The 12,801-nt window shown below is 42.5% G+C and overlaps 1 protein-coding gene across 2 annotated transcripts in view; it reads right to left on the reverse strand.

Moving 5' to 3' along the window:
* Nucleotides 1-8,714: 8,714 nt before the first annotated feature.
* The window catches only part of CLPTM1L (CLPTM1 like), a 104,052-nt gene continuing 99,965 nt past the window's right edge, over nucleotides 8,715-12,801 (reverse strand). For both annotated transcript variants that reach the window (XM_054018288.1, XM_054018289.1), the window contains exons 16-17: nucleotides 12,676-12,791; nucleotides 8,715-11,372 (exon numbers count right to left, since the gene is read on the reverse strand). In XM_054018288.1, coding sequence (XP_053874263.1) covers nucleotides 11,288-11,372; nucleotides 12,676-12,791 — 201 coding nt within the window. In that variant the 3' untranslated portion in view covers nucleotides 8,715-11,287. The remainder of the gene's footprint in view (nucleotides 11,373-12,675; nucleotides 12,792-12,801) is intronic.

The raw sequence follows: 12,801 nt of genomic DNA on the forward strand, positions 1-12,801 counted from the left end.
ACCCATGCCCCATGCAGCAGAGAAAGGTGAAAATCCCCCAGGGTCTCTGCCAATCTGACCTGGGGGGAAAATTTCTTCCTGACCCCAAATATGGCAATCAGTTAGACCTGAGCATTTGGGCAAGACCCACCAGCCAGACATCTGGGAAAGTATTCTCTGTAGTAACTCAGAGCCCTCCCCATCTAGTGTCCTATTTCTAGCCACTGGAGATATTTTCCAATAGCAGTTGTGGATGAGCCTTATACCACTGTAGGCAATCTCATCATACCATCCCCTCCATAAATTTATCAAGCTCACTCTTAAAACAAGTTAGGTTTTTTGCCCCTACTAGTCCCCTTGGAAAGCGGTTCCAGAACTTCACTCCTCTGATGATTAGAAATCTTTGTCTAAGGTCAAGTATAAACTTATTGATGGCTAGTTTATATTCATTTGTTCTTCTGCCAATATTGGCCCTTAACCTAATTTTTTAACTCCTCTCTCTCCCTGGTATTTATCCCTCTGATGTATTGAGAGAGAGCAATCATATCTCCTTCCAGCCTTCATTTTGTTAGGTTAAACAAGCTATGCTCCTTAAGTCTCCTCTCATAAGGTAGGTTCTCTGTTCCTCTGATCATCCTAGGCCTGGTCTACACTACAGGTTTAGGTCGACTTTAGCAGCGTTAAATCGAATTAAGCCTGAACACGTCCACACGACGAAGCCCTTTCTTTCAACTTAAAGGGTCCTTTAAACCGGTTTCTTTACACCACCTCCGACGAGGGGATTAGCGATAAAACCGGCCTTTGCGGGTCGGAATTGGGGTAGTGTGGACGGAATTCGACGTTATTGGCCTCCGGGAGCTATCCCACAGTGCTTCATTGTGACCACTCTGGACAGCACTCTCAACTCAGATGCACTGATCAGGTAGACAGGAAAAGACCCGCGAATGTTTGAATTTCATTTCCTGTTTGCTCAGCGTGGAAAGGACAGGTGACCACGCAGAGCTCAACAGCACAGGTAACCGTGATGGAGTCCCAGGATCGCAAAAGAGCTCCAGCATGGACCGAACGGGAGGTACGGGATCTGCTCGCCATATGGGGAGATGAAGCAGTGATAGCTGAACTCCGTAGCAGTAAAAGAAATGGCAAAGTAGTAGAAAAGATCTCCAAGGCCATGAAGGACCGAGGCCATAACAGGGACACACAGCAGTGCCGCGTGAAAATTAAGGAGCTACGGCAAGCTTACCACAAAGCCAGAGAAGCAAACGGAAGGTCCGGGGCAGAGCTGCAAACTTGCCGCTACTACGTGGAGCTGCATGCGATCCTAGGGGGTGCAGCCACCACTACCCCAACCGTGTGCTATGACTCTCTCACTGGAGAAACACACAGGGAAGACGGTTCGGGGAATGAGGAAGATGAGGATGGAGGTACTGTAGGTAGCTCACAGCAGCAAGGAAGCGGAGAAACCGGTTTCCCCAACAGCCAGGATATGTTTGTGACCCTGGACCTGGAACTAGTAACCCCCGAACTCACCCAAGACCCTCAGGGCACACAGGAGACCTCTGGTGAGTGTACCTTTGTAAATATTTGTAAACATTACACATGGTTTAAAAGCAAGCGTGTTTAATGATTAATTTGCCCTGGCAATCGCGGCCAGTACATCTACTGGAAAAGTCTGTTAACGTGTATGGGGATGGAGCGGAAATCCTCCAGGGACATCTCCAGAAAGCTCTCCTTTATGTACTCCCAAAGCGTTTGCAAAAGGTTTCTGGGGAGGGCTGCCTTATCCCGTCCGCCATGGTAGGACACTTTACCACGCCAGGCCAGTAGCATGTAGTCTGGAATCATTGCATAACAAAGCATGGCAGCGTATGGTCCCGGTGTTTGCTGGCATGCAGACAATATCCATTCCTTATCTCTCTTTGTTATCCTCAGGAGAGTGATATCATTCACGGTCACCTGGTTGAAATGGTGATTTTATTAAGGGGACATTCATAGGCGCCCATTCCTGCTCTTCTGAACAGAAATGTTCCCCGCTGTTAACCACGCGGTGGAGGGGAGAGGTGAAGTGATCATCCCAGAGAATCGTGTGTGTGTGTGGGGGGGGGGGGTGTGTGGTTTACTTGTGTTTGTGCCGCATGTTAACCGGGAAACCGCAGCCCCTCCTTTTACATTGAAAACCCATTTTAATGGGACAACCCAATTCATCCTTGATATGGGAAATGCATTGCTGTTTGCAACCTTTCCCGCATGTTAAGAAGGTTAAAAAAGCCAAAACACTGTGGCCTACCATGGCTGCCTGCAAGCCAAAATATGCGACCTTGTAATGAAAGAGTGTACCCATTGTTCTCTAAAATGTGTCTTTTTTAACCACCTCTCCCTTCTCCTCTACCAGCTGCAAATGTTTCTGCTTCGCAGAGGCTAGTGAACATTAGAAAGAGAAAATGTAGGACGAGGGACGATATGTTCACGGAGCTGCAGATGTCCTCCCACGCTGATAGAGCACAGCAGAATGCGTGGAGGCAGTCAATGTCGGACATGAGAAAAGCACAATATGAACGAGAGGAGAGGTGGTGGGCTGAATGGCAGGATGAAAAGAGCAAGTGGCGGGCTGAAGATGATAGGTGGCGTCAGCTTGCAGACAGACGGCAAGAGTCAATGCTCCGTCTGCTGGAGCATCAAACTGATATGCTCGAGCATATGGTTGAGCTGCAGGAAAGGCAGCAGGAGCAGAGACCGCCGCTACAGCCCCTGTGTAACCAACAGCCCTCCTCCCCAAGTTCCATAGCCTCCTCACCAAGACGCCCAAGAACACGGTGCGGGGGCCTCCGTCCACCCAGTCACTCCACCCCAGATGATCGCCCAAGCATCAGAAGGCTGGCCTTCAATAAGAGTTAAAGTTTTAAAATGCAGTGTGTCCTTTTCCATCCCTCCTCCCCCACCCATCCCAGGCTACCTTGGCAATTATCCCCCTGCAGCACGATGCGGTCCCACCAGTCTGTGCTTGTTTCCCGGGCCCAGAATTGGCGTTCCACGGCATGAACCTGCCCCAGTGACACCATGATTTCCACATTGCTGGGGCCTGTGCCTTGTGAGAGGTCTATGTCCATGTCAATTTCCTCATCACTCTCTTCGCCGCGCTGCAATCGCCTCCTCGGGTGGTCTGGGTTTCGCCTTGGCATGTCCTAGCTCTGCATATACTCCAGGACAATGCGCGTGGTGTTCATAGTGCTCATAATTGCCGCGGTGATCTGAGCGGGCTCCATGATCCCAGTGCTAGCTATGGCGCCTGGTCAGAAAAAAGGCGCGAAACTAGTATCTGATGGACCAGGAGAAGGAGGGAGGGCCGAGTGATGACATGGCGTACAGATACAGGAACAGGGAATTAAAATCAAGAAAGGTGGCTGTGCATCAGGGAGAAACACAAATAACTGTCACACAGAATGGTCCCCCCAAAGATTAAACTGAAAACCCTGGGTTAGCAGGCCGTTGATTTCACGGAGGAAGGGGAAGCAAATGAATACAGAACAAATCTATTTTTTACATCTTAAGCTGGCAGCCGACGGTGCAGCATGAGTGATAGCCTCTCCAGTATGATGATGACGGATACCAATCATAATATACCATCGTCTACCAAAGGGCAAGGGGCTGCTGCTGTGTAGCAATGCAGCCCCACGTCTGCCAGCCCCACGTCCGCCAGCACCCAGCATCGCCCTCGGCCTCTTCTGGGTGCTTAGCAGACAATACTGGGCAATTGGCAGAAAATAGTATACTACGATTGGTAGCCATCATCATCGAAACAGTAGCATGTCTGCCCAGGTGGCCATGATTGACAGCCACTCCAGTACGACGATGATGGGTACCAATCATAATATACCATCGCCTACCAAAGGGCAAAGGGCTGGTGCAATGCAGCCCTACGGCTGCCAGCCCCACGGCTATCACTCATGCTACACCGTCTACCGCCAAAAGGCAGTTAGCAGCTGCTGCTTTGTAGCAATGCAGTTCCACGTCTGCCGGCACCCAGAGGACATATGGTGACGGTGAGCTCAGCTGAGCTGAGCGGGCTCCATGCTTGCCGTGGTATGTTGTCTGCACAGGTAACCCAGGTAAAAAGGCACTAATCTATTGTCTGCCGTTGCTGTGACGAGGGGGGAGGGGCCTGACGACATGTACCCAGAACCGCCCGCGACACTGTTTTGCATCATCCGGGCATTGGGATCTCAACCCAGAATTCAAAGAAAAGGCGCGAAAGTAGTATCTGACGGACTAGGGGAAGGAGGGAGGGCGGGCCGAGTGACGACATGGCGTACAGGTACAGGGAATTAAAATCAAGAACGGTGGCTGTGCATCAGGGAGAAACACAAACAACTGTCACACAGAATAGTCCCCCCAAAGATTAAACTGAAAACCATGGGTTTAGCAGGCCGTTGATTTGACGGAGGGAGGGGGAAGCAAATGAATACAGAGCAAATCTATTTTTTACATCTTAAGACGACGGTGCAGCGTGACTGATAGCCCTCAGCATCTTTCTGGGTGCTTTGCAGCAAATACTGGACGCTTGGCAGTTAGTGTATGACGATGGTCTTCAGGCCTATTGCACGATCTGCTGCTCGGGGAAGACTCTGCTAATGTGCGATGACCCAACTTGTAATAGGACGGTTAACAGTCGTAATACACCATCTACTGCCAAAAGGCAAGGGGCTGGTGCAATGCAGCCCCACGGCTGCCAGCACCCAGATCGCCGATGAAGGCTACCAGTCTACTGCACCGTCTACTGCCAAAAGGCAGTTAGCAGCTGCTGCTGTGTAGCAATGCAGTCCCACGTCTGCCGGCACCCAGAGGACATATGGTGACGGTGAGCTCAGTGGGCTCCATGTTTGCCGTGGTATGTTGTCTGCACAGGTAACCCAGGTAAAAAGGCGCGAATCTATTGTCTGCCGTTGCTGTGACGGGGGGGAGGGGCCTGACGACATGTACCCAGAACCGCCCACGACACTGTTTTGCATCATCCGGGCATTGGGATCTCAACCCAGAATTCCAAGGGGTGGCGGAGACTGCGGGAACTGTGGGATAGCTGTGGGATAGCTACCCATAGTGCAATGCTCCGGAAGTCGACGCTAGCCTCGTACTGTGGACACGGTCCACCGACTAGAGCACCTAGAGCATTTTATGTGGGGACACACACAATCGGCTGTATACAACCGATTTCAATAAAACCGGCTTCTATAAATTCGAACTAATTTCGTAGTGTAGACATACCCCTAGTAGCCCTTCTCTGCACCTGTTCCAGTTTGAATTCATCTTTCTTAAACACGGGAGACCAGATTGGTCCTGCCTTGAGATTGGACTAGATGACCTCCTGAGATCTCTTCCAACCCTAATCTTCTATGATTCGATGATTTGCACACAGTATTCCAGATGAGGGCCTACTAGTGCCTTGTTTAATAGGAATAACACTTCCCTATCTCTGCTGGATATACCTTGACTGAAGCATCCTAGGATTGCATTAGCTTTTTTCATGGCCACATCACAATTGATTGTAGCTTCTAAGTGATATGTCCCCATCTTATAGCAAAAATTAATGAACTTGCACTTTGTACTATTAAATTTCATCCCATTTCTATTAGTCTTGTTTTCAAGTTCATCGAGATCTTCGTGTGTCATATTCCAATCCTCCTCTGTATTAGCAATACCTCCCAACTTTGTGCCAGCCACAAATTTTACTAGCACACTCCCACATTGTGTGCCAAAATCATTCATTAAAATGTTAAATATGACCGGTCCCAATCTTTGAGGAACTCCACTAGTAGTCTCCCTCCAGCTTCATGCATGGAGTTGGAAGAGGTTTTCAATTAAACATATCTAAAAATGGTCATACTGGGTCAGACCAAAGGTCTGTCTAGCACAGTATCCTGTTTTCCAACAGTGGCCAATGCGAGGTGTGTCAGAGGGAATGAACTGAACAGGTAGTCATCAAATGATGCATCCCCTGTCACCCATTCCCAGCTTCTGGCAAACAGAGGGTAGGGACCTCATCCCTGCCTATCCTGGCTAATAGCCATTGATAGACCTATTCTCCATAAACTTATCTAGGTTTTTTTTTTTTTTTAACCTTGTTATAGTCTTGGCCTTCACAACATCCTCTAGCAAAGAGTTCCACATGTTGACTGTGTTGTGTGAAGAAATACTTTGTTTGTTTTAAACCTGCTGCCTATTAGTGTCATTTGGTGACTCCTAATTCTTGTGTTATGAGGAGTAAATAACACTTCCATAATTACTTTCTCCACACCAGTCATGATTTTATAGACTTCAACCATATCGCCCCCTTAGTCGTCTCTTTTCCAAACTGAAAAGTCCCAGTCTTATTAATCTCTCCTCATATGGGGAAGCTGTTCCATACGCCTAATAATTTTTGTTACCCTTCTCTGTGTACCTTTTCCAATTCCAATATATCTTTTTTGAGATGGGATGACCACATCTGCACACAGTAGTCAAGATGTGGGCATACCATGGATTTATATAGAGGCAATATAATATTTTCTGTCTTATCTATCCCTTTTCTAATGATTCCCAACATTCTGTTAGCTTTTTTGACTGTCACTGCACATTGAGTGGGTGTTTTCAGAGAATTATCCACAGTGACTCCAAGATCTCTTTCTTGAGTAGTAACAGCTAATTTAGACCCCATCATTTTATATACAGAGATGGGATTATGTTTGCCAATGTGCATTACTTTGCATTTATCAACATTGAATTTCATCTGCCGTTTTATTGCCCCGTCATCCAGTTTTGGGAGATCCCTTTGTAACTCTTCGCAGTCTGCTTTGGTCTTACAAACAGTTGTAAGGATTCAACATATTTTCTCCTCATCTCCTTCTAAAATAGTTTAACTGTTAACTGCAACTCTCTCTCTCTCCCCCCCCCCCCCCAAAATCAGTTTAAGGCAGACATGGAAAATTTCAGTCCAAATGGTTACATTTTGGCCAAGTTTAAGCAACTGAAAACAGGGTCTTATAATGGAAAGGGTCAGGCAACCTCAATTTACAGGTTTTCCTACCAGTTCCTTCTATAATACTTGTTTTTTCTCAGAATATAAAGCCAAAGGGGGCATTCAAAGAAATTAAAAGGTGAGAAATTCAAAACCAACTAAATTACTTTCAACAAAATGCATAGTTAGGTTTTGGAACTTATTGCAGGGGGATATTAAGACCAAATGCTAGCAAGAGTCAGGATACTGGGCATTTATATGTATAACATATCCAGAGTTCTAATAGCTATTGCTAACAAAAAATTTGGAAGGGATAGAAAAAGCTTTATACTTCACAGCATCTCTAACTATTAGGCTGAGACCTTCATAGTGGAAAAATTATCCCACATCTGCTTACTGTAGGATTTCTTGCACCTTTCTCTAAAGCATCTGTTGCTGGCCTCTGTCACAAACAGGATAGATGAAAGAGTGGTCTGATCCAATATGACAGTTTTTATGACAAGACAAAGGAAGTAGGAAAAGGATACAACCTACAGGGCGAGTGAACAAAGTGATGATTTGCTAATATGTTAGTTCCAAGATTGAGTTCTTATAACATTCTTTGGGTATAGTTTTGTTATGGGCAATTAGCTAAACAAAAGACAAAAGGAAGGAGATGTGGTGAATAGTGAAAGGGAGAGGAAACAGGACAGCTTGAAGAGCAAGTAGAATGATGGTGAGGTGAAGAAACTGAGGAAGGGGATGGGAACAGATGGACCAAACAGCCAATCAGCACAAGGGAATTTCCAGAGTAAAAACGGTAGGAAGCAGTTTGTCCCTGCTGAGGCTGCGTTTTAATTTGCTTCTGCAGCTTGAGTTTGTTTGGCCCCAGAACCTGGTGCATCCCTGGAATTTTTCTTTTTTTGGGGTGGGTGGGTGGGTAGAGAGTAGGGCACCCTTGCAGAGTTTTAGGTGTGGGAAGGTAGGATAACAATAACATCAATGCAGCAGAAAAAAGAAATCAGGAATAACTCCTTGCAGGTCCACCTTGAACATGCTGGCTGACATTTTCAAATATTTTAAGCAACTTTTAAAATCCCACTGTCTATTCCTAATTCTGATAATCCTTTATTAATAGTTTGTGACATTATATAGTTCAATTTCTTGCCACGGTGCAAATGAGAGAGCATTACTAAGGGAGATTTAAGATGTGGTGAGCTTGTCTCAAGTTGCACAAGACAGCCTACTTAACTCAAATGTTTTATTTGTGCATTTTTTAAAATAATGCTTGGGATTTAATTATGGAAGTTCTAAATGTAGCCCTTAAAATCCAACAGAGACCATAGGATTTGTCATATACAATCTATACTAAAATGGTGGTTACTTAGCTCATCTTGTGTGTGAGTGTGCCAGAAGAACACATGTATTATCATGAATACAATGTACATCTATAATCCTGCATTTTAAAATATAATATCTTGCACTTCAATAGTATTCTCCTCTGAAAGGCATTGAAGCTCTTTCCATTTATGTTTGAAAAATTCAGGAGGAAAAGATTGACACATTTTAAATCTATTTCAAACCAAGAGGACGATAGCTCAAAACATGCAGTATTCAATGGAACACCACTTCATCATTTTGTAAGACTATTTTATTGCACTGAAAAAAAGCTTTTAAAAAAGAAATGTCAGTTCCTGTTTCATCCGTCATTAAGTTATGTAACAAATGCAGTAACTAAGTCTTTCTAATAATAGATCAAAACTCAAACTGTTCATCCCACACATGTTTTATTTGCAAATGGAATGCAGGAAACAAATCACTGATTCAAAGCCTGAAAAAGCCTGGTTGCTTTATTACAACATCAAATGTTCTAACCTTCCATTCAGCATTACCATTGTTGTATGGGAAATTATTCATCTTTTATATCACCAGAAGACATGGAAAGTTATGAAGGGTAATAAACTAACAGTACATAAAGATGTAAGAGTGATTTTCAAACAATTACCCACAAAAAAGGAATGTTGAATATAAATGTAAATTACCTGAATGCAGTAATTAGACTTTCAGAGGCCACTTCAGAAAAATTAATGACTCAAATTCATTTTAAAATGGCACAAAAAGGACCAATGTATAAAGTTACTAAATATCAGGACAAGTTATTTTCAACATACAAAACTAGATGTTTACTACTATGAAATAGGAATCCTAGAGCAGTCTGCATAAAAATGCAGAGCTGCAGCTGGCAACATGAGAAAAATCTTGGTTGTCTCAACTTCAATCCCAATCCTACAAAATCTTATGCACATGTGTAACTTTACATTGCTATAGCAGTGTAAAAGGATTTTAGTAGAAATGAGAATCAGGCCCTTGGAACTACTGAATTGTAAAGTGGCCTTAAAGTGGGCATTAAACTAATATCCACTTTATGACAGCTTTACACTATCAGAATGGTGTAAAGGGACCTCAGTGTAAGTGAAGTTAAGATCCAGTAGGACTACTCAGTGTGTCAAATTAGGCACATGCCTCGTCTTTACAGGACGACAGCCTTTGTGCTTTCAAACCACTGCAACACTGGGATTTGACAAAGCCTACTGTATAAAACAAACCATTGTTTTCTATTTATGACAAAATTAGAGCAACATTTTCTTCACTTGAACTATTTACATTTTGATTTAGTGGCATATTGAAGTAAAACAAACAAACAAAAAAACCCCAAAAAACTGTTCTGACAGCCCACCAAAAATACGCAGTAAATTAAAAGAAAGACGTAGCTTTGGTCAGCAGTGTTGGTTTTTTCCACATAAAATCTCTAGAAGTTAATCAATTTAACTTTAAAACAAAGCATTTAATTAAACTAGGCTTTAGCTGCTAATGCTGGTTCTGGGAATCAAATGTTTTGTTTATTAATGCGAGGAAAGCAACATGTATTTTCAGTGTTACTCAATGCAGGTTATTTAACTATAGTGCTCACTAAATGCAAGTTGTTATTTCATAAAACTGCATAATGGGGGTTCTAAATGCATACTGTTCTACTATTTGAATATACTTTATTTTAGCATATTCTAACAATTTGCAAGAAGTGCTGAATTTCAGTGATAAATACAATATCCAAACTGATAACATGATAGGAAGCTAGAGTGACACTTCACCCTTTAAACATTGTTGCTACTGGAAATAAAATTAACTTATGGGCGCATTTTGAAGGTTGTTTTACTTATGCTTTTTCTATAAATAATATTCTGAGCAAGTATCAGTTCAAGCAATCCCCTTCCAATTAGCTGAATGCTGTATGTTTTCTTTACCTAATTTAAAATACAAATCAAGAGGACTAGGAAACTTTTGCCTGTGAAAGCATATGAGAGTTGGCACAATAGTTCACAATGGGGTCTATCATGCAAACATGTAAGGCTGCAAGACTGATTCAGAGAGGTATTTTCCTAGTACATCAAAATGCTTTGTGTCAGTCATATAAATACCCATTTTAATGGGGAATCAAGGGACCCTGGCTAGCAATGCAGGAAAGGTTTATGCAACTTTATATATGTACTAAAAATAGTCACTGACAGTTGCTCCACATGCTCACTAGCTTTTTACAATAAAAATCTCTGCCATTTAAAAATAAATTAAGATTTAAAGTCATATCATGGTCTAAAAGCGTGACAATATTTTAAGAAGTTTAACTGTTTGGGTTACTTTCCCCTTCCTTCCAGGAAGACTATTTTAAGCCAGAGGACTCTTATTTCGAAGTTCCATACAACTTAGGTCAGCCATGAGATTTTAACCCCCCATCAATTTGAGCCCTTCCATGTCCGGTGTCAACCTAGAATGGTGTTGTGTGATGCAGTTTAAAGTGTATATTCCAGAAGTTATACCTTTAAATTCTAACAACCCCTGGTTCAGCAGTGATGCTCTATTCTGCTATAACAATCACAGCCTACCTGTACTCTTCATGGCCTAGTAGCCCTTTACCAAATAAAGGTACCACATGACCAGTTAATTGGGCTATCTCAAAACACACACTAAAATGTTCATCATAACAATAAAGACAAATTAATATTCGTTTAAATTTTCATGTAAGAGAAGTTTAAATATGTTTAACTATTGTTTAAGTGACATCTGGCAGAAACATTGGCAGACTTCTTCATAAAGACATAAAAGGGATCTTGAAACATCAAAGAACCATCAAAAATAGATTTTGGCAACGCAGAAGATGTATTGTCCATGGAGTTCTGTCAAAGCTTTAAAAAATACTCTTATTAAATAATCCAATCTTTTTTTCTTCATTAAGATCAAATAATACACATAGCCAGCAGCAGTCCAGAAATAGTCTTCTACTGTTAACTATTCTCTGTGGGGTTTTCTTTTCAGCTTTTCTTCATAAGACTCTCCATATTCATTCACTCTGCTCTTATCCACAGGATATAGCCTTACAGATAAAATAACACACATTAGTTACATGATGCAATGATTCGTGGTAAAAGACAGTGTACCCCACTGTTTAATCTGCCAAAAACTGATTCCTTATTCATCAATCAGAAGAAGCTGGACTGTTTTAAATATCACTTTCCTTAACCTGTTTTAGTACTCCTAAATCAGTTTAAATAAAGCTAAAACTTTAAAAGAACCACCATATAATATTTACTTAAAACATTAAATAGAGTTTAATTTTCTATTTTAAATTTAACTTTGTTTACATAATACAGGACTTGAAAAACATACCAGATACCTACTAGCTGGAGGACTAAAACCCACTAGTTATTCAAAGCTAGAAAGAAAAGGTAGTCATGAAGGGAGAACTTCCACCAACTAGCACTTGGAAGTGCCTTGCTGAGAAGGCCAATAACCGTCACCAGCTGCTTTGTGCTGTCTCTAGACCCTACCTGGAGACTTCATAGTTTAGATAATACTTAGTCCTGCTGTGAGTGCAGGGAACTGGACTAGACCTCTCGAGGTCCCTTCCAGCCCTATGATTCATCTTTCAGATCAGTCTTCGCCTTGCAAATCTGAAGCTCTACTCACCTTTAGCCTTGAGTCTCCTCTCCCCTGCATACTACAAAAGGCTGTCACCAGAATGGGACATCTCTGTTGCTAGTTTAAATGTCTTTCCCTCTCTGTCTCCTTTTCCGTCCTATTTCCCAGTGAATAACTCCAAAATCTGCTTCTGTTCTTAATATTCCCATCCAACAACAAGAAACTGACATGAATTATTGACAACTACCCTGCTGCCACAGAGTTCTGCATAGCAGCAGCAGTGAAAATTAGGAATCTTATTAATATCACTCTGCTGCATGGCAAACTAAGTAGCAGAAGTATTGGAGCTGTCTGCAGACTCAGGAAGATTATGCTATTAGTTCACTTTTGGAATGTTAGTTTTAAGTTTTAAGAAAGCAAGCTTAGATTTTGTTAGAATTGATGGTGTAGGTTCCTCCCTCACCAAATAAGGGTGAGTAATCAGACTCATGAGCTATTTATGTTTAATTCTCAAAGCATGAGTAACTCACTCCTAAGAGGCCCTATATGATTGATAAGAGTATAGCTTGGGACTATCAGATTCCAAAACACATTACACTGTACATTAACATACTAAGAGAGAAGTCTTAAGTCAGCCCTAAACTATTTTTGTCTCTTGTATCGGACTAATTACTGTTGACATAGCTGCATGGATCTACAGTTGACAAACAACAGTGAAAATGGATAAAAAGAGGAGTAGGGATGGAGGGAAAACATACCATCTTTGGTAAAGGTAGACGAGGAATACCACATCATCCCTAAAACATGCCAGCCTATGCGATGTTGGCATAGTGATGATAAAAGCAAAGATATCATCAATGAAGGTGTTGAATGCCTATAAATAT

Source organism: Malaclemys terrapin, chromosome 2, assembly GCF_027887155.1.
Source record: "Malaclemys terrapin pileata isolate rMalTer1 chromosome 2, rMalTer1.hap1, whole genome shotgun sequence".
Classification (NCBI taxonomy): Eukaryota; Metazoa; Chordata; order Testudines; family Emydidae; genus Malaclemys; species Malaclemys terrapin.